The following is a 21122-nucleotide window of genomic DNA, read 5'->3' as shown; positions in this document are numbered from 1 at the left end:
CCTTCTATTCCTATCTTTCTAAGTGTTTTGATTAAGGATGCTGGATTTTGTTGAATGCCTTTTCTACATCAATCAAGATGATCATTTGTTTTTTTCCCTCCTATCTGTGGTATATTATGTTAACTGATTTTCTTATATTGAATCACCCTTGCATACCAGGAATAAATCTCACTTGGTTGTGGTGTATAATTCTTTTGACATGCTGTTGGATTCTATAGGCAAGTATTTTATTGAGAACTTTTGCATCTATGTTCATGAGAGAGATTTGTCTGTAATTTTCTTTCTTGTCCTATCTTTATCTGGTTTTGATATTATGGTGACATTGCCTTCATAAAATGTGTGGAGTAATTTTCCCTCTTCAATTTTTTGGAAAAGTTAAACAGGATTGGTGTTAATTCTTGTTGCAATACTTGGTGAAAATCACTTATGAAATCATCTGGTCCTGGACTTTTCTTTGTTGGGAGATTTTTGACTGATTGAATCTCTTTAAATGTGATTGATTTTTGAAGTTTCTGTCTTTTTTTTGTAGAGTCAATGTAGGTTATTCGAGCATTTTTAAGAATTTGTCCATTTCATCTAGGTTGTCTAATTTGTTGGCATATAGTTTCTCATAATATCCTTTTATGATATTGTTTATTTCTGTGGGGCCAGTTGTAACTTCACCCTTTTCATTTCTGATTTTATTCATTTGCATCTTCTCTCTTTCTTTCTTTGTTAGTCTAGCTAAGGGTTTGTCAATTTTACTGATCTTCTCCAAGAACCAGGTTTTGGTTTTGTTGATTTTCTCTATGGTTTTTTGTTCTCAATTTTATTGATTTCTGCTCTAATCTTTATTATTTCTTACCTTCTGCTTGCTTGGGAATGGATTTCTGTTCTCTTTCCAGTTTCTCAAGTTCAGTTAGAGCTTTGATTTTAGCTCTTTCTTCTTTTTTAACATAGGCATTTAGGGCTATAAATTTCCCTCTTAGCAGTGCCTTCACTGTATCCCATAAGTTTTGGTAAGTTGTGTTCTTGTTTTCATTCATCTCAATATATTTACCAATTTCACTTACAATTTCTTCTTTGACCCAATCATTGTTTAGGATTGTGGTGGTTAGCCTCCACACATTTGCCAATTTCCCCATTTCCCATCTATTACTGATTTCCAGTTTCATTCTGTTATGATCTGAAAAGGTATTTTATATAATTTCAATTTTTAAAATATTTATTGAGCATTGTGTTGTGTCCCAACATGTGGTCTATCCTGGAGAAAGAACCATGACCACGTGAGAATATATATAACCCAATGATTTGGGATGCAATATTCTGAACATGTCTGTTAGGTCTAGCTTGTTTATCATACTGCTCAATTCCTCTGTTTCCTTGTTGATCTTGTGTCTAGTTCTAGCTTTCTAATAATGTGTGCAGCATGTTGAAGTCTCCAACTATTACTGTAAAGACATCTGTTTCTCCCTTCAGTTTTGCCAGAATTTGCCTCATGTATTTTGGGGCACCCTGATTAGATGCATAGATATATATATTTTTTTAAAGATTTATTTATTTATTTAATTTCCCCCCTCCCCCGGTTGTCTGTTCTCTGTGTCTATTTGCTGCGTCTTGTTTCTTTGTCCGCTTCTGTTGTCGTCAGCGGCAGGGGAAGTGTGGGCGGCGCCATTCCTGGGCAGGCTGCACTTTCTTTTCACGCTGGGCGGCTTTCCTCATGGGCGCACTCCTTGCGCGTGGGGCTCCCCCACGCGGGGGACACCCTTGCGTGGCACGGCACTCCTTGCACGCATCAGCACTGCACATGGCCAGCTCCACACGGGTCAAGGAGGCCCGGGGTTTGAACCGCAGACCTCCCATATGGTAGACGGACGCCTTAACCACTGGGCCAAAGTCCGTTTCCCAGATGCATAGATATTTACAACTGTTATTTCTTTCTGATGGACTGTCCCTTTTATTAATAAATTTGTCTTCTGTATCTCTTATAATTTTTTTGCATTTAAGTTTGCTTTGTCTGATATTAGTATAGCTACCTACACTCTTTTTAGTTGCTGTTTGTGTAGAGTATTTTTTTCCAACCTTTCACTTTCAGCTGGTTGTATCCCTGGGTCTAAGGTGAGTCTTGTATAGGTAGTATATGGACGGTTCATGTTTTTTTAATCCATTCTGTCAGCTTACATGTCAGCCTTGACTGGGGAGTTTAATGCATTCACATTCAATGATAATACTGTAAATGCATGATTTACTTCCACCATTTTTTAAAAAAAAGATTTATTTATTTATTTCTCTTCCCTCCTCCCCGACCCCGGTTGTCTGTTTTCTGTGTCTATTTGCTGCATCTTCTTTGTCCGCTTCTGTTGTCGTCAGCGGCACAGGAATCTGTGTTTCTTTTTGCTGCCTCATCTTGTTGTGTCAGCTCTCCGCGTGTGCGGCACCATTCCTGGGCAGGCTGCACTTTCTTTCATGCTGGGCAGCTCTCCTTACGGGGCACACCCCTTGCGCGTGGGGCTCCCCTGCAGGGGTGTGGCACTCCTTGCGCACATCAGCACTGCACATGGGCCAGCTGGTCAAGGAGGCCCGGGGTTTGAACTGCGGACCTCCCATGTGGTAGTTGGACGCCCTAACCACTGGGACAAGTCCACCGCCTACTTCCACCATTTTATTCTTCGGTGCTACATCTTATTTTCTTCTGTCTTTTACTCTTTTGGTTATCATTTCTGCTGTTCTTGCTTTCTATACTCTCTCCAAGTTTCTCTCTTCTGTCTTTTTCTTTCAGGCTATAAGGCTCCCTAAGGCTGCCTTTAATATATCCTGCAAATGAAGATTCTTTTTTTACAAACTCTCTTAGTTTCTGTTTATTTGTGAATATTTTAAACTCACCTTCATATTTGAAGGACAATTTTGCCAGATAAAGAATTCTCTGCTGGCATTTCTCTCTTTCAGTTTCATGATTATATCATATCCCTCTCCTCTTGCCTCCATGGTTTCTGATGATGAATTTGCACTATGCACTAAGTCTGACTGGGTGACGGTTTGCTTCTCCCTCACTGCTCTCAGAATTTTCTATTTATCTTTAACATTTAATATTTTCTGAGTGGTGTGTGTCTTGGAGTAGATCTATTCAGATTTATTGATTGGGGTAGGCTGTGCTTCTTGCACATGTAAATTCATTTCTTCATGAGAGTTGGGAAATTTTCAGCCATTATTTCCTCGAATACTCTTTTTGCTCCCTTTCCCTTCTCTTTTCCTTCTGGAACTCCCATGACATGTATGTTGTGCTTTGTGTTGTTCCATTCCCTGAGCCCCTGCTCATTTTTTCCATTATTTTCTCTGTTCTTCTCTCTCTTCCAGTTCAGCTGTTATGTCTTCAACATCACTTATTCTTTATTCTATCATTTCGAGTCTGCTGTTGTATGACTCTAGTATGCTTTTTATCTTACCTACAGCGTCTTTCATTCTCACAAGCTCTGTTACTTTTCTGTTCACATTTTCAAATTCTTCTTTTCGCTCACTCAGTGTCTTCCTGATGTCCTTTCTTTAGCCATACTGTCTTTTTTATATTATTTAATTTATTTATCTCTCTACCCCCCTTGTTTTGCACTTGCTGTGCCTGTTCATCTTCTTTGTTTCTTTAGGAGGCACCAGGAACTGAACCCAGGATCGCTGATGTGGGAGTGGGGTGCCTACTTGCTTAAGCCACCTCCATTCCCTGCTTTGTTGTGTCTCTTGTGACATCATCTTGTGTCAGCTTGCTGAGCCTGCCTGTGACGTCAACTCTGTCTTCTTTAGGAGGCACAAGGAACCAAACAACAGATGTCCCATGGGGTAAGCAAGAGCCCAATTGCTTGAGCCACATCTGCTTCCCCATACTGCCTTTCAAGTCATTAATTTCAGTTTGGAAATTTGTGTGCATCTCTTTGGTTAGTTGTCTCAAATCCTGTGTTTCACCTGGGGCTTTGATATATTCCTTTGTTTCGGCCATTTCTTCCATTTTTTAGTGTGGCTTTTACTTTTTTGCTGATGTCTAGGCATCTAATTATGATGAGTTTATTCTGACACTCAATTTCTCTCTTTTTTGTAGGGATACAGTGGCAGAAGACTGTGTTATGGCTGCTTTGATTCTTGGCTCTACCTGTTCTAGGTCTTTAGGACTGTCCCTGTTAGTTGCTCAAACTGGGCCATCAACCCAGTAACGGGTTGCAGACCTGCTACCAAGGGCCTTGGGGAGGGAGACTGTAATGGTTGGAAAATGCCTCTCTGATGTACTTAACTTTTTAATTTCCTCACACACATTTTTTTTTGTCCATCAGCAGATGGCACGCTCTTCAGCAGCCCTCTCAGTTCAAAGTCTGGTGTGAATGTTTTCGCTGCAACACTGAGCACAACGAGACAGAGGATCCTACCTGGAGGCCAAGAGCTTTGCAATTCAAACTTTCTCAGGGGCTGTTCTCCAATCTTAGCTGGCAGCCCTTACTCTTTATCTGGATAGGAAATAATTCCACTACTTTCTGCATCCTCAACAACCAATCCTGGTCAGTAAGGACAGATATTGTAAGGATGGGAAAGCTTCAGTTCTATACCAGTTCCCTGGCCAAATAATGGCATGGCCCCTCCCAGCCTGGGAGGGCTAGTGGGACACAGCAGACCAAATTTGTGGGCCAAAAGCTGAATCAACCTTAGGCTGCATCCCTCTCTTTCCCTTTACTTTGGGAGGTGCATCTATGTGGTCGTCTTTGCCTGTAGCTGTAAATCCAAGGCCGAAGAACTCAAAATTGTCTGCTCATAGGGTGGGGAAGGGCGCTGATGGCTGCAGCTGCAGCTTCTACTTAGTCTTTCCATTGAGATATTTTTCCTATGCCCCTCTTCTGGGTGGTATCCGGTCTTCCCCTGGGGTCCTGAACCTTAGAACATTTTTTTTCCAGCCCATTTCTGCTTGTCCTCTAGCTATTCTTCTGGGAGAGAAGAGAGTCCCATGTCTTTCTAATCCACCATCTTCCTGGAAGTCCTAACATTTTTAAAGTCTGATTTAATATTATCTTGACACATGTCCTCTATAGCCTTGCCAAACTGATCTGCATATGTGCATGAAAAAACTACTGGAAGCCTGGGGAAAAAAAAACAGTAGAAAGGAGTACAGGTTTGACACTGTGTCCAGAAAAAAAGAAGAAAGTGAGGGGGCCTGAAACAATATTTGGAGAAATAATCACCCCAAATTTCCCATATTTGATGGAAACTAATAAACTCACAGATCCAAGAAGCTCAAAGAACCAAACATAAGTAAAGAAACATGGAGAAAACCACACTAAGGCATATCACAATCAAATTACTGAAACCCAGTGGCAAGGAGAAAATCTATAATTGGAGGAAAAAAGGCACATTCCCTACAAAGGCATAAAAATGACAGTAGGTTTCTCATCGGAAACCATGTAAGCCAAAAGACAATGGCACTACATCTTTAAAATATGAAAAGGAAGCAGACTTGGCCCAATGGACAGGGTGTCCGCCTACCACATGGGAGGTCCACGGTTCCAACCCCGGGCCTCCTTCACCCATGTGGAGCTGGCCCATGCTCAGTGCTGATGTGTGCAAGGAGTGCTGTGCCACGCAGGGGTGTCCCCCGCATAGGGGATCCCCACACTCAAGGAGTGCGCCCCGTAAGGAGAGCTGCCCAGCGGGAAAGAAAGTACAGCCTGCCCAGGAATGGAGCCGTACACATGGAGAGCTGACACAAGATGACGCAACACAAAGAAACACAGATTCCTGGTGCCACTGATAAGGATAGAAGCAGTCACAGAAGAACATACAGCGAATGGACACAGAGAGCAGACAACTGGGGGGGGAGGATTAAAAAAAAAATCTTAAAAAAAAAAAAAAGAATAAAGTATGAAAAAAAAAAATACTGTCAACCTAGAACTCTATATCCGCAAAAGTATCTTTCAAAAATGAATGAAGGGAGCAGATGTTTCTCAAGCAGTTGAGCGCCCACATGGGAAGTCCTGGGTTAGGCAACCAGTGCCTCCTCAAAACAAAACAAAACAAACAAAACAGCAAGCAAACAAACAAAAAAACTAATTTAGGGGAGCCGATGTGGCTCAGTGGTTGAGTGCCAGCTTCCCACATATTAGGTCCCGGGTTCAATCCTTGGCCCCCGTAACTCAAAAACCGAAAAAAAAAAAAAAGAGAGAGAGAGAGAGAGAAATACTTTTTTCGGTCAAATAAAAGCCACAAAAAGCATTAATTGCCAACAGATTTGCACTGCAAGAAAAATTAAAACAAGTTCTTTAGAAAAAAGGTTATGACATCAGAGAGGAACTCAGGTCTACAAGAAATGAAGAATGCTACAAAAGGCATAAATGAAGGAAAGTTGGTGAGGCAATAAACTACCCAACTTCCTCCTTCCTTGGACTAGACGTAGCAAACTTTATGAATCAGATATGATAACAGAAATTTGGCTCTTAAAAAGATACTAATAACCACTCTCCCAACTTCCAGAAGTGATGCAGCTGTCCTTGAGAGGAAATCAAATTAGACTCTAAGATGCAAATTTTGGAGACTTGCCAAAAATCATAATTTAAGAAGATAACACTGAGATGTGACCCAAATAAATGATGACTACAGAGAGTCACAAAATAAAATTATCACTCATAAATCAAAATATACAAATCAGAAAGAGAGAATACACCTTGTAAATTATTTGGTAATCAAAATTTCATTTATGGCTTTTTTTGAAACCTGGAATTAAAAAAAATAAATAAAAACAAACTGAAAATTCCAAATCTAAAATGAACATATTCAATTTTATGGAAGGCTTAAGTAAAAGAAGGTATCATAAACCAAATGGTTTGACACAGCTATGAAGTATTATGATTATTATGATTAGGAAAGGTTTAGAATAACATGGAAAATGTTTGCTATAATGTTAAATAAAACTGCAGATTGTAAAACATAGAATAATCAAGACCAGGTAGGGAAAAAGATGTTTCACAGAAGTCATTTAAACTCTGGAAGAGGAAGGATTCATGTTATTATATCTAGTAATGTAATTGTATTTCTATCTTTTGCTGTTTCTATCTCCACTACAATATTGAAAGATTTGTATTTGAGTGCTATAGCCTCGAGTGATTGGTTTCTTCTGTTAGTTTTTATTACATCCCTCCTTCTTGTTTATTTTAGCAATATTAAAAAAGAAATGAAAATAAAATAAACATTCACAAATTCTTCCAAAGAGAGCTTTTTTTTTTAAATGAAAGACTTTCAGGCAAATGAAAGCTGAGAGACTTCATCACCAGCAGACTTTCAGAACAAGAATGATCAAGTTCTTTCAGCAGAAAAAAGACAGAATTCTGGATTTACACAAAGGAATTAAAAGGACTAGAAATGGTAAATACGTGGATAAATACAAGCCTGTTTTCTCATCCCCCCCACCAATAAAAACAACACAACGAAAAAAAATTTCATTAAAAGATAACTATTTTAAGTAAAAATAACAACAATGTATTCTGAGGTTTATAACATGACATAGAGAAAATGTAGGACAAAAGCACAAATGACTGGGGTAGGGGTTTAGAAGTGCAGGAATGGAAGTTTATTATGCCAAGTGCACAGTCAGAATTGTCAGAAGCTACGATAAAGGTATAAACCATAGAAAAGGATATATATATATATATATATAGAAATGGGATAAAACAGAAAATGACTTGACTAGACTATGCTAGAGAGAGGCGTTTTCTTCACTGGGCTTTGAATAATGCTAGCAAACAGAAGTGACTTCATAAACCCTTATTTTTATCTTCTTCACTGGACTAATCACAATGTATTGATATTGTATTACTGTGTCAGTTCCCCAGTAATATTATGTTACTGTGTCCATTTCCTCTACTAAATCATAGCTTTTCCATACCAGGAAGTTTTTGGGTCCCTGCTATTGTCTGCATATAGTAGCCACTCAATGTTCATTTGTTGGATAAATGGAGAATAAATGAACTTACATTTTGTTTCTTCTTCTCCTGAACCAAAGCTACATAGCGCAAGGCAACTTTGGTCAAAGTTGTGGCAAGGGAGGCAGCAACAAAGAAATCTCCATCCAGAAGGAATCCTCTCAGGGGAGGTCTGCAAAGCAATCAAGGAAAATGAAACCTATTAACTTCCTAAGCAGCATGCAACTTTTCAAAAATGATTCAATTAAGTCTATTCAATAGTCTCACTGCTATCCTTCACTGATAGGAGTTCAATTAGCAATCTTTTTAGCTCTCAGAAGGAAAAAGAATGCAATGGCTTTAATAGTTACCTTCAAATGATGCAAGATCCAAATGGATATGAAAAGAGAAAATGGGGAAGGAGACATGGCTGAACTGATAAGAGTGTTCATCGACCACGTGGAGGGTCCAGGGTTTGAACCCTAGGGCCTCCTCACCCGTGTGGTAAGCTGGCCCACACGCAGTGCTGCCACGCCAAGTGGAGCCCCACGCGCAAGGAGTGCACCCCACAAGGAGAGCTGCCCCAGGTGAAAGTAGCACAGTCCACCCAGGAGTGGCACCACGCACACGGAGAGCTGACGAAGCAAGATGGCACAACAAAAAAGAGATGCAGTTTCCCAGTGCCACCAGATAATGCAAGCAGATGCAGAAGAACACACCACGAGTAGACAGAGAGCAGACAATGGCGGGGGGGGGGGGGGGGGGCGGGGGGGAGAAAAATAAATAAAATGAATCTTTAAAACTATTAAAGAGAAAATGGTTAAGGGTATATATATGGAGTCAATGAGCAACATTTAAATCTCAGCTTGTCTATTTATTGTGTCCTTTTGGATAAATTATGAATTTATCCTTAATTTATAAATGTAGGATTTATAAATTTATCCTCAAATTCTTCTTCTGTAAAATGGCGTTACTAAGAGACTCTACCACACAGGATTGTCAAGACTATGAGACAAAAAAACTAGCACAATGCCTAGCACATAGTAAGCATTCAATAAAACTTTAGGCATTATTTTCATCAGCTTCACCATAAAAATGTAAAGCAAAATCCAGGGAAAATCAAGGGGAAAGAATGAACAATTTTAATCTGTTAATCAGAAATGGAAAATCTTCAAAACTATGTAAAACCTTGAAGTTAAAACTGTATTTCTGGATGGTAATGGGCAACAAAACCCCTGGAGGAAATAACAAATTCTCCTCTCTTCAAGTACCTTTTAAATGGCATGCACTTCCATTTTGGTCATAAAAACAAAATAATTAAAGAAAATAAATCATTTGATGTTTTAAACACAAGAATAAAAGAAGTAACTGGCAGGGCACAGGTGCCTTAAATTACCTGTCTTCCTCTTTCTTGGTGGGTCTAGAACTGCTAAGGGCACTCTGAGTTGCATAAGTGCCCATTTCAGTTACCAATTTCTGAACTGGCCCCACAGTTATTTCTTCTTCAGGTTTTAATTCACCAGCTTCTTTCTTTATTTCTGACTCCACAATCGGGATCTAAAAATCAATTGGAAACATCAATTTAGTAATAATATCAATACCAAGCAAAATCATATTCAATATTCAGTCATTTCTATAGACAAGTTATTCTCTCAACGGATTTTGTGGATATTGGAATAGGGGCTTTAGAGTTGGACATTCCTGGGTTTGAATTCTCATTCTACCACTAATTGTAAGACCCAGGGAAAGTTAATTAAACCACTTTGAGCCTCAGTTTATTAAAATCTTTTTAAATCGAAATCTTAATTCTTTCTACGTAAGTTACTTAATAGGAAAATTCCTAGGACAGTGCCTAGCACAAAGCAGATACTCTAAACCTCATTCCTTTTCTCTTAAAATACTAACAAAATATAGCACTCCTTTTAAAATGAAACAAATCTGACTTCCTTGTACATAATAATTTTATTTTTTTCTTTCAACTTTTATTTTGAAATAATTTGAAACTCACAGAATAGCTACAAAAAGAACACAAAACCCACAGAGAATTTCTACCCCACATCTACATACCCAGATCTACCATCTTTAACACTGTGCCATAGTTTCTGTATCATTCTATTTTCCTATCCATCCATTTCTGAATATTTCAGAATAGGTTGTATCCATCATGTTCCTTAAACATGTAATTCTTCCACGTACATTTTATTAACAAAGATAATCATTTATGTAAGCACCTCAAGTATAATTACCAAGTTGAAGACATTTAATATTGATATCGTTTATATAGTGTATACTCTAAATCTTTCATATGTCCAAATAATGTCCTTTTGAGCCTTTTTCCTCTATTACTTGACCCCATCCAGGACCATGTATTGCATTTAATTGTCATTGTCTCTTTAGTGTCTTTTTTTAAATTGTGGAAATATATATACAATATAAGCTTTCCCATCTCAACCACTCCCAAGTAAACAATTCAGTGGGATTAACTGCATTCACAATGTTGTGCTATACTTGCTAGCATCCATTACCAGAACTTTCACATTGCCCCCAACAGAAACCCTGTACCCATTATGCATTAACTGCCCACTGCCTTTCTCATCCTTACCATAATCCCCGCCCCAGTAACTGTCACGCTACTTCTATGAATAAAGCAGTCTCTGAGTTTGCATATGCTATTTCATAAAGTGAAATCATACAATGTCTGCATCTTTGTGTCTGACTTACTTCATGCAGCATGTCTTCGAGGTTCATCCAAGTTATAACATTTATCAGAATTTCATTCCTTTTAAAGGCACAATAACATTCCTTTGTATGGATACACATTTTATTTATCCATTAATCTGCTGATGGACATTTGGGTTACTTCCACCTTTTGGTTATTGTGACTAATATTGCTATGACCATTGGTGTACAAGCATCTGTCCAAGTCCCTGCTCTCAATTCATTTGGGTATATACTAGAAGCGGGATTGCTGAGTCATGTGGTAATTCTTTTCTTAATATTATGAGGAACTGCCAAACTTTTTTATAGCAGGTATACCATTTTACATTCCCACCAATGTACAAGAGACCCTATTTTCCACATCCTCACCAACACAGTTTCTTCGTTTTTAAATAATAGCTATTCTAGTGGGTGTCACGTGGTATCTCATTGTGATTTTGATTTCTGTAATGACTAGTGATGTTGAACATTTGTTCATGTGCTTATCAGCCAATATCCTCTTTGGAGAAATGCCTATTCAAGCCCTTTGCCCATTTTTCAATTTGGTTATCTGTTTGTTGTTGAGTTAAACTGATATTCACTCCGGTTAAGGAACTTATATCCAAGGTCCTGGAGCTAATTACTAGCCAAACAAAGACTAGCCAAGCAATCCAATGTTGTTTTTCTACTGTATGTTATTTGGATGAACAGATAATGTCAGCTTTACTACATAAATATTCTTAAGTCAGTCTTGTTTTTATATTTGTAATTCTTCCAGAACATAAAAACTGAAACAGTTTTATGGGCCTTTGTCCTTTTTTTTTTTTTTTAAGACACAGAACCTTTTGTTCAAACAAACTCTTACTGAGAAGAGTAAACAATATAGATAAAAAAGCTGCTATGTTTCAACTGGGATGAGGGAAATTGGGAATGAACCTTCCCTAATTCTCCACAGCACCTAAGGAGGAGGGAGAGAAGTCCTCAAAGTTCAGTTTGAAACTGGCTTTATTATCTAGGTAATTAAAATACATTTTTCTCAGTGTTCTTTATCCCAGACACTATAATTAAATAGAAACACAAAAGCAAATCGCCTATAAAGTAGGTTTTACTGAAGTAAAACATACCTCCCCAAGGGACCTGCGGACCTCAGTCATCACACTCTGAATGTCTTCCTTAGTACTACAGTATTCTCCCAGGATCCACAGTGCTCCTCTGTAAATTCTAGAACAAGAATACAAGTTTTCAAACACTGGCCTTGCAAACAAATCTTGATGCTGTGAGACCCTCAAGCTCAAGATTTTGCAGTTCTAAGGGACTATGGAAGATATGGAAAAACATTTAAGAAAGAATATTACAAACACTATTAGGTTTTTTGTTTGTTTCCAGAAATCACACAGATTAAAAGGAAAAAAACTGTTTCATTCAACATCATTAGGAATATTCTAAAACTAGGTAAACTCAGTATTAAAAACAAAATACCAAAATGTTTCCCAGAAAGTTGTTACCTTCCATTTAGGATAGTTTTAAGGTAAATTTAGCTTTTTTGCTTACTACTCTAAGAAATTTATTATCTTAATGTAAAAAGTAATTCACTTTTTACTGATAATCATGGAATAGAAGAGGCAAAGTTCTTAACACAACATTGGACAAGGAAGGAATAAAAGGGATTAGTAAAAACAACATAAAATGGTAAAGAAGGCAACAATTCTCTAGTTTAAAATGCTAAAGTTAATAATGTTTGACTGAAATTGTCAAAACAAAACTTTGATATGATTATTATTACAAAGAAGCAAATCTTGCTCTCTTCCATAAATATCAATATATTTTCATATCATAAATATAAATTTTATACTGGCCCTTTTCTTTCTATCTAGGTAGACATACTGTCTGTCTGTTACAGTATTTCCATCAGATACTTTATATGAAGAAAAATTTGGATGCAATGCTCTTTTCTTATTAGTAAAGGCTATGTGAAGGAAATCATATCATGTCAGAATTAGGATGCATTTTCAATACTTCTCTTCCACAAATGCTAAAGGGGGATATAAATAATGACATTCGAAAGTGATGCCATTTAAACATATGTTCCTTAGGCACTTTATGATTCACATTTTAGAGAAAATCAGGATAGAGAAAACGAGCTAATTCACTCCTAAAAAATCATTTTTCCAGTAAAGTACAGATTAACCAAAGGTGGGGGTAGGGTGATGTTTACGATTAGACTTATTTTATTTTGTCCTATTTTGGCTCATCTTGAACCATCTTCCCTCTATTATACTTTCTATCAATGGACCCTTTAAAGATAAAAACTGATAAAATGCTTAATCTTATATTTAAAAGTATTTTAAACCTACTTGACAGATTTAATAGCATGAAAGACTTCAAGCATCTTCTCAACAATAAGCATTCTCAGATTATCAAAGCGCTGAATGGCTTCACGAACAAATTCTAAGACATCAGCAGCTGCTGCTTCATTATTATCACTAAGAAATTCCATTAACTAAAAGAAACAAAAAAAGAGAAATAGAACAATCACATAATTATCGGAAAGATTATCTACGGCAAGAAGTAAAATAACAAATTTACAAAGAATGTTAATTCTTAATTTTCAAATCCTAACAAAATGTGAACTGAGAGACAAGCACTACTATATAAACAAATACACAAAGCCTTCTTGTTTTTATGTGCAGCTACGTTTATCACAAAACTGAGTATAAAACAGAAGCTGGGGGGAAGTGGATGTAGCTCAGGTGACTGCTCCTGCCTTCCACACCACATGGGAGGTTGCTGGTTTGAATCCTGGTGCCTCCTAAAGAAGACAGTGAGCTGGCACAACGGGCAGGCACAGTAAGCAGACACAAGAAGAAAAGAATATAGTGGGAGACACAAAAAAGCAAGCAGAGGTTCCTGGTGCCTCCTAAAGAAGACAGCGAGCTGATGCAACAGGCAGGCATGGCTGCTGACACAACAAGATGATGCCAAGAGACGTGGGGAGGAAAAACAGAATGAGAGACGAAACAAAGCAGGGAGCAGAGGTGGCTCAAGTGATGAGACACCTCCCTCCCACATCGGTGGTCTCGGGTTTGGCTCCTGGTGCCTCCTAAAGAAACAACAAAGACAGACTCAGCGGGGGATGGGGGTATATGGGGACCTCATATTTTTTGAATGTAATATTAAAAAAAAAAAAGACAGACTCAGCAAGTGAGAAACAACAAGGGGCTGGGGAGAAATAAATAAATAAATAAATCTTTATAAAAAAACAAACAAAAAGACAGAAGCTGGAATCCCACAATCTAAAATAAATAAATTGAATATTTCTAAAATATAACTAAAAGCAAACTCATTTTAGAGAAAATTCCGACCTGAAACATAAAATTTTAAATATAACAACATACCTCATTTATCTGACAGTATTAGAGAAATAACTCTAAATATGTGAATTTTTCCTATTAAAAAATCTGCAAAAGCTGAAACTATTTGAAACACTTATCTCTTCCTGAATGATATATATATACACAGCATAATTTTACTTTACATATTTGTAACAACTATCAATTTTAACAACACATGGAGCTACTTTTTTTGTCACTATGTGTTTTTTGATGAGGACGTCTGAGAAAGGTCAGAGTCCTTATTCTTCTGAGCTAAAGAATAGATGGATATAAATATCCCTTTCAACCACGAAATGTAGTGATTCCATACAGTTGTGATTTCTGGAGTTGAATAACTAGAAATTTTTAAAAATTCTATTTTTAGAGAACTTCAAAATTAAGGCTCGGATTTACATACCACAGGAATAACATTTGCAGCCATATCTGGAAATCGGACAGAACAGGAATGCAATGTTCGCACAAGAAGTTGTCGGTATTTGTCAGTATCTTCATGCTCTGACACATTATTTGTTTTAATCACTTCTTTCTTAAGGACAATAACCAGCTGCAGAAAAAAGTAAATATAAGTTAAAATTATATCGTGTATGGGCCGACAGGTTACAAGTGCTGTGACAGTTTTGTTTCACCTCTTCAACATTCCTAGAAGACACAAGATCCAGGGCTAACTGCAGAGTTTTCTTGCGTACTTCTAAGTCTGGTGTGCTTAATACTCTTAGGATATCCATAACCAGGTCCTGAAAAAGAGCAAAAAAAAAAATCACTAAATAATACCAATCATTCTGTTCACAAGAAAAACATAATGGTAGAATGGAGGGTTCTGTCTGCATGATCATAATCCTTTTATCTATCATAAAACCACTAGTGACCTGGAATATGAATGTGTTCAAGTTATCACAGGGTGATATCTCAGTGGGTAAGTGAAGACCCACACATTAAACAAGAAAATATTAAATTCCAAAAAAACACACAAAACACAAGTGGTGAAATATACAGATATTTTGTATCTCCTCATATAATGCAATATGAAATACAGACTATAACATGACGCATTCAAGGTAGAAAAGTTTACTTTGATTCTATCAAGTTTTAAATCCAACTTAGTTTACAAGCAACAGAGGTCAGAGGTACAAGCGAAATGAAAGCACACATCAAGAAGTGACCTGGTCCTGTCTCTTTAATAAGTCAAATTGAATAAAAGACACTGTTCAAAATGAAAGGACTTACATAGCGAACCTGGAAGTGGATGAGGATTATGATTAATAGTACAAAATCAAGAATGTTCTTCTATGAACTAAAACAAATGTACATCACTATTACAAGGTGGTATAAAAGTATGGTGATTCATGGGAAAAATGCAATTAATGTAACTTAGTGACTACAGTTAACAGCGATATTGTAATGTGTTGTTTTTTTTTTTTAAGGAGGTATGGGGGTTGAACCCAGGTCCTTGTACATGGAAAGCAGGTGTTCAACCACTGAGCTACATACGCTCCCCAATGAGATTTGGTTTTTCCATTTGTTTTGTTTTTAGGAGGTACCGAAGATTGAACCTGCAGCCTCAAACACGGGAAGCAGGCGCTCAACAACCTGAGCTACACTGGATCCCTAATACTGTAATAATCTTGCATCAATGTCAAGAATATACTACACTAATGCTAAGGGTCAATGATAGAGAGGTATGGAACTTTTTCTATTAGACTAAGGAAAACATTGAAAGGTTTACGGGGGTAATGACTATACAACTCTGTGATGAAAGTGAGAGCCACTGAGTGCACGCTTTGGATAGAATCTACAAAGTATGGGACTATATAACATGGTGGAAGATGGATGGTGATTAACAGCACAAATATGAGAACGTTTCTCATGAACTATAAAAAATGCACAATACTAATACATGGTGCTAAAAAATAGGGATTCAGGGAAAAAACATACCAAATGTACACTCCGGACTATAGTTAGTGGTAATAGTCTGATGATATTCTTTCATAATCTGTAACAAATGTTCTACAACAATGTAAGGTGTTGGTGGAGGGATGATGTATGGGAATTCTGCACATTATGCATGATTATTTTGTAAGCTCACAACTACTCCAATAAAAAATACATATTAAAAAAAAATGAAAAGACTTAAGAGACACAACAACCATATACAATATACAGTTGTGAAAGGACAAATTACCTACCAATGAGCATTTTTGGGACATCTGGGAAAATGTGGATCTGACTTGGTATTAGATAATATGAAGAAATTATAACAATTTTGTTAACTCTGATGTTATTTTGGCTCTGAAGGAAAATGTAATATTTAAAAGATGCATAAAAAATCTATGGCAGATAAATATTTCAAAGTACAGCAAAACTTAATTTACAAATGATTTTACCTCTTGAAAACTTTACTTAAAAATTTCAAACTGATAAAACAGTTCTAAAATTTGTAAGTGACTCCTGTATACCTTTTACCTACACTCACCAATTGTTAATATATTTTGCCATTTTTGCTTTATAATACTAAGCATTTCTGTGCATATCTCCCAATAATTTTCACATACCTATAACATAATTATCAAATTAAAATAATTTAACATTTATAACAATACTATTGGCTAGTAAACTGTCTACATTCACATTTTTCCAATTATGCCAGTAATACCTTTTATAGCAATTTTTTTGTTGTTCTCACCCAGGACTCAATCTACCTGTCATTATTTTTTAGAATGTGATGATCTTTTATTTTCAATTAATTGATAATTACTTTTCAAGAAATATAAACTATATTAATATTGGTAGCATTATATAGCACTATTGCTAAGCATACCCAAGAGTATAAATATAACAGAAAAAAGCAAACATATTAATTCATTTTGGAATTTTTTTTCTTTATGGCAAAGATAATAACCCCAAAAGCTATGGTGATTCAAGAGTTATACCTCAGGTGACCAAAATTTAAACTGCCCAATATCCAAACATTTAAGATAATCAAAATGGCAAGGCTTGGGAATGATCTCCATTTGGATAATAATTTAGGATTGTTCTCGTTCAGACAACACTTACCTGTAATACTCGTTCATGAGCAGGATGCTCTTTTAATTCTATCAATCGATCCAGAACTATGAGCTTTACATTGTTGTCACTCTCCTTAATAATTAAATCAATGTAACACTGAGCAGCAGCCTATATTGATTTAGAAAAAGAAATGTATTTTAAGACTACATTCATCTATTTTAAACATGGAATCTAAAAATAAGCAATAGGGAAGTGAATGTGGCTCAACTGAGAGAGTGTCCGCCTATTATATGGGAGGTCCAGGGTTCGAACCTAGGGCCTCTTGGCCTGTGTGGTGAGCTGGCCCACGCTCAGTGCTGCCGCACGCAAGGAGTGCCATGCCATGTATGGGTGCCCCACGTGCAAGGAGTGCACCTTGCAAGGAGTGCTGCCCCATATGAAAAAAAGCACAGCCTGCTCCGCACAGCGGCACTGCACACACGGAGAGCTGACGCAGCAAGATGATGCAACAAAAAGAGACACAGATTTCTGGTGCCACCTGACAAGAATATAAGTGGACAAAGAACACACAGCGAATGGACACAGAGAGCAGGTAATGGCAGGGGAAGGGGGAGAAATAAATATTAAAAATCTTAAAAAAAAAAAACAAAAAAAAAAAAACAGCAACAACAAAAATATCCTCAAGAAGCTAAAATATACTCACTAATTTTCCTTTACTGAAGTTTATGAACTTTATTCAGAGGAATATGTTCCTCTGTTCCCTAAATTCTAACAAACCTTATATCGTTTTCAAGCGTACAAAAGACTAGAAGCATTGGTCATTAAAAGGATGAAAAAGGGTTGCTTCAGGCAGAAATACTTGACAGACAAAGAAAGGTTAAGGGTTGACATTAAGGAAAAAAACAGAAAAAAGCAGAAAATCTCAAAAAGTATAGTTATTAAGCAACTTTAGTTTAGAGGCAAAGTCTAATGCATCCACACTAAAGCATGCAGAACAACTAAGAATATAAAAATGACCCTGAGTAATGAGAGTATTTCAGTATATATTTAAAACACTTAGTAATAAGAGGAAAAAAAAAAACCCGTATATTTTAGAATGATTCAAGAATGTAAAGAATAAAGGAGCAAACCCCAAAGAGCTCCCAATGGCCAAAGCTGGAAAAATGTGAATAACAGAATGATGTCAACAGAATAATGGCCTTATTGGATTATAACGCACAGAATGAAATAAAATAGATATTGATACAAATAAAGGAAAAGGGACAGCTCTTTCCTGCAGAAGAATTTTAATTAATAAATGTAGAAGAAAATGAGGGAAACAAAAAGTCACTATTATAATACTACAGTAATAACTGTTGTAAAGAAGATCCATTGGCAGATAAAATTAGTGGGTGTAAGTTTGAGAAAAAACAAGATATGTGCATAGTTTCAAAGTATCTCCCCCATGATAATTTATTCATTACAAAGACAAAAATAGTAACTCAACGATGCAGAAACGCAGTAGACACCAATTTAACTAAGTGATCAAGGTTAATATCACTTGTATTAAGACATATCAATATCAAGCACTATTCTGATATACTAAGAAAAGAAGTTACTTCTGTGGTATTCTTCTCAAAAATGCATAACCTCAATCTAAGCATGAGAAAATATCAGATGGACCCAAATTGAGTAATATTTTACAAAATAACTGGGGAGTACTCTTCAATATTTCAAGGTCATAAAAAACAAGGAAAACCTGAAGAACTATATCAGAATAGAAGAGACTAAGGATATCTGACAACTAAATGCAATGTGGGGTCCTGGATTGGATCTTGCACCAGAAAAAGGTAGGAAAACTTGTGAAATTCAAATAGTCTGCCTGTGGTCTAGTTATTAGTATTGTTCCAATATTAATTCTTAATATGCCAATTAAACAATGGTTATGCAGACATTCACATTACAGGAAGGTGGGTGAAGGTATATGGGAACCTGCCTGTTTCTACAACATTTCTATTAGTCTAAAATTGTTTCAAAATATAAAGTTAAAAATATTCCTAAGTATTGGTGGATAAAGCAGTAAATTCTTCCATTTATACAAACTGGCTTTCTTGAGCAACTCAGTCTCTGAATATATTAGGGATTCCTGACACAGACTAGGTAGAAAAAAACTTAAGAAGAGAAGGGTGGGAAACGGACTTTGGCCCAGTGGTTAGGGCATCCGTCTACCACATGGGAGGCCCGCGGTTCAAGCCCCGGGCCTCCTTGACCCGTGTGGAGCTGGCCCATGCGCAGTGTTGATGGGCGCAAGGAGTGCCCTGCCACGCTGGGGTGTCCCCCACGTAGGGGAGCCACACGCGCAAGGAGTGCACCCATAAGGAGAGCCGCCCAGCGCGAAGGAGGGAGCAGCCTGCCGAGGAATGGCGCCGCCCACACTTCCCGTGCCGCTGACGACAACAGAAGCGGACAAAGAAACAAGACGCAGCAAAAAGACACAGAAAACAGACAACCGGGGGAGGGGAGGGGAATTAAATAAATAAATAATAAATAAATAAATAAATCTTAAAAAAAAAAAAGAAGAGAAGGGTAACATTCCATTATTAAAAATAATCACTGTGCTCGCTTCGGCAGCACATATACTAAAATTGGAACGATACAGAGAAGATTAGCATGGCCCCTGTGCAAGGATGACACGCAAATTCGTGAAGCGTTCCATATTTTTGAGGTGCCCAAAGATGTACTTACCAAATCCAATGGATGTGTCATGATGATGGGAACGAGTGTTGTTGGGGTGGGGAGGGGGGGGGTGGGGGGGGTGGGGTTGAATGGGACCTCACATATATATTTTTAATGTAATATTATTACAAAGTCAATAAAAAAAAAAAAAAATCACTAAGTACCCTTTCAGCATCCCTCATTTAGGATCCAGAATTCATTTTCCCGGATCTAGTTTTCAATGAAATTTAATATGGGGAAAGATCTTAAAATACCAGTATTATTCTTCAGAAAGTAGATATGTAAGTCTTTTCTCATATATATGAAGGAAAGAAAAGAAGGAAGGAGGGGAGGTAAGAAAAATGTGTAGGGAGGGATGGAGGAAGAGCAGACAGACTATGTAAGAAAGCAAATTTTATAAAATTTGTAGTTGCTCCTCTATGCCATGTAATGCCATGCAACTAAAAAGTAAACTGCAATGTTACTAAATCTTAAGTGAAAAGTCAGCATATCTATCATCTAATTTAGACCACCCCCACAAAAAAAATAAGCAGTACCTTGATCGCAGTTGGTGCACTAGAGAGTGTCACTAATGTTCCAGCAGCTTCATATTTTACAGCAGGGCTAGATGACTGTAATAAGTTATAGATGCAGCGAATAAAACGAGCCCTCTCTGATGGATTAGCATGACAGACCTGAAGAAGAAAACAGTGAGGTTTCAATTGATCTCAGGAACATTTTCTTTCGAAATGAAATTTTTTTATAAGTGTCAGCTTATAGAATGTTGCTTTTCTTAATTTTAAAGCTAAGAATATTCTTATTCAAGGACTTAAAATTGTTGGCTGTCAGCTCACCAGAAGCACCTGACAGGACAGGTGAACATCAGTCATTGGACAGCCTGAAATATGTCTTTAAGAGAAAAAGCTAAGCAGTGCCTCCGTCAAAGCCAACTGTTTCCTCTAACGCTAGCCCAAAAGCTGATTGCTAGGGAGAGGGCAAACCAGACACCACTTAAAAAATCTTGTCTGTTTTCATTTCCTGTAGTTTCTTTCTATACAATAACTAAAAAGGCAATGCCTCTTCTCATCTTCCTCTTAGTTGTCTTAGGCATACCCATCACCGTGGAAAACTGGAATTGGCAATTTATACCAAATCCCACTATCTATTACAGTCACTTCCTAGAGCTAACTAACTGCATAAAAGAAACCAGCCATACCTTAGAAACTCTAAAACAGCAAACAGACTCTCTTGCTGCAGCAGTGTTGCAAAATCACAGGGCACTTAACATGCTAACTGCAGAACAGGGAGGAACATGTCTCTTCCTTAAGAAAGAATGCCATCTCTATGTAAACCACTCTGAAAAAAGTCCTAAACAGTGCTCAAAATCTGCAAAATAAAACCCACCAACTTTGGGAAGATGCAGCCTTCAAAAGCACCT

At 37.2% G+C, this 21122-nt stretch overlaps 1 protein-coding gene and 1 non-coding gene across 2 annotated transcripts in view; one reads left to right on the top strand and one right to left on the bottom strand.

Annotated features, from left to right (window-relative positions):
- COPB1 (COPI coat complex subunit beta 1) overlaps window positions 1-21122 on the bottom strand; it is a 55586-nt gene that overhangs the window by 22724 nt on the left and 11740 nt on the right. Inside the window, exons 7-14 of the mRNA XM_058305707.2 lie at window positions 20242-20379; window positions 17039-17158; window positions 14614-14721; window positions 14385-14531; window positions 12950-13095; window positions 11720-11816; window positions 9295-9455; window positions 7971-8091 (exon numbers count right to left, since the gene is read on the bottom strand). Of these exons, the coding sequence (XP_058161690.1) occupies window positions 7971-8091; window positions 9295-9455; window positions 11720-11816; window positions 12950-13095; window positions 14385-14531; window positions 14614-14721; window positions 17039-17158; window positions 20242-20379 (1038 nt within the window). The remainder of the gene's footprint in view (window positions 1-7970; window positions 8092-9294; window positions 9456-11719; window positions 11817-12949; window positions 13096-14384; window positions 14532-14613; window positions 14722-17038; window positions 17159-20241; window positions 20380-21122) is intronic.
- On the top strand, window positions 19585-19691 carry LOC111758918 (U6 spliceosomal RNA). Its single transcript, XR_002793040.1, has one exon. It is a non-coding gene; the product is annotated as a U6 spliceosomal RNA (small nuclear RNA).

Source organism: Dasypus novemcinctus, chromosome 10 (assembly GCF_030445035.2).
Source record: "Dasypus novemcinctus isolate mDasNov1 chromosome 10, mDasNov1.1.hap2, whole genome shotgun sequence".
NCBI classification, from domain to species: Eukaryota; Metazoa; Chordata; class Mammalia; order Cingulata; family Dasypodidae; genus Dasypus; species Dasypus novemcinctus.
Note: the sequence above shows the minus strand (reverse complement) of the source record. Positions and strands in the feature narration are given on the sequence as shown.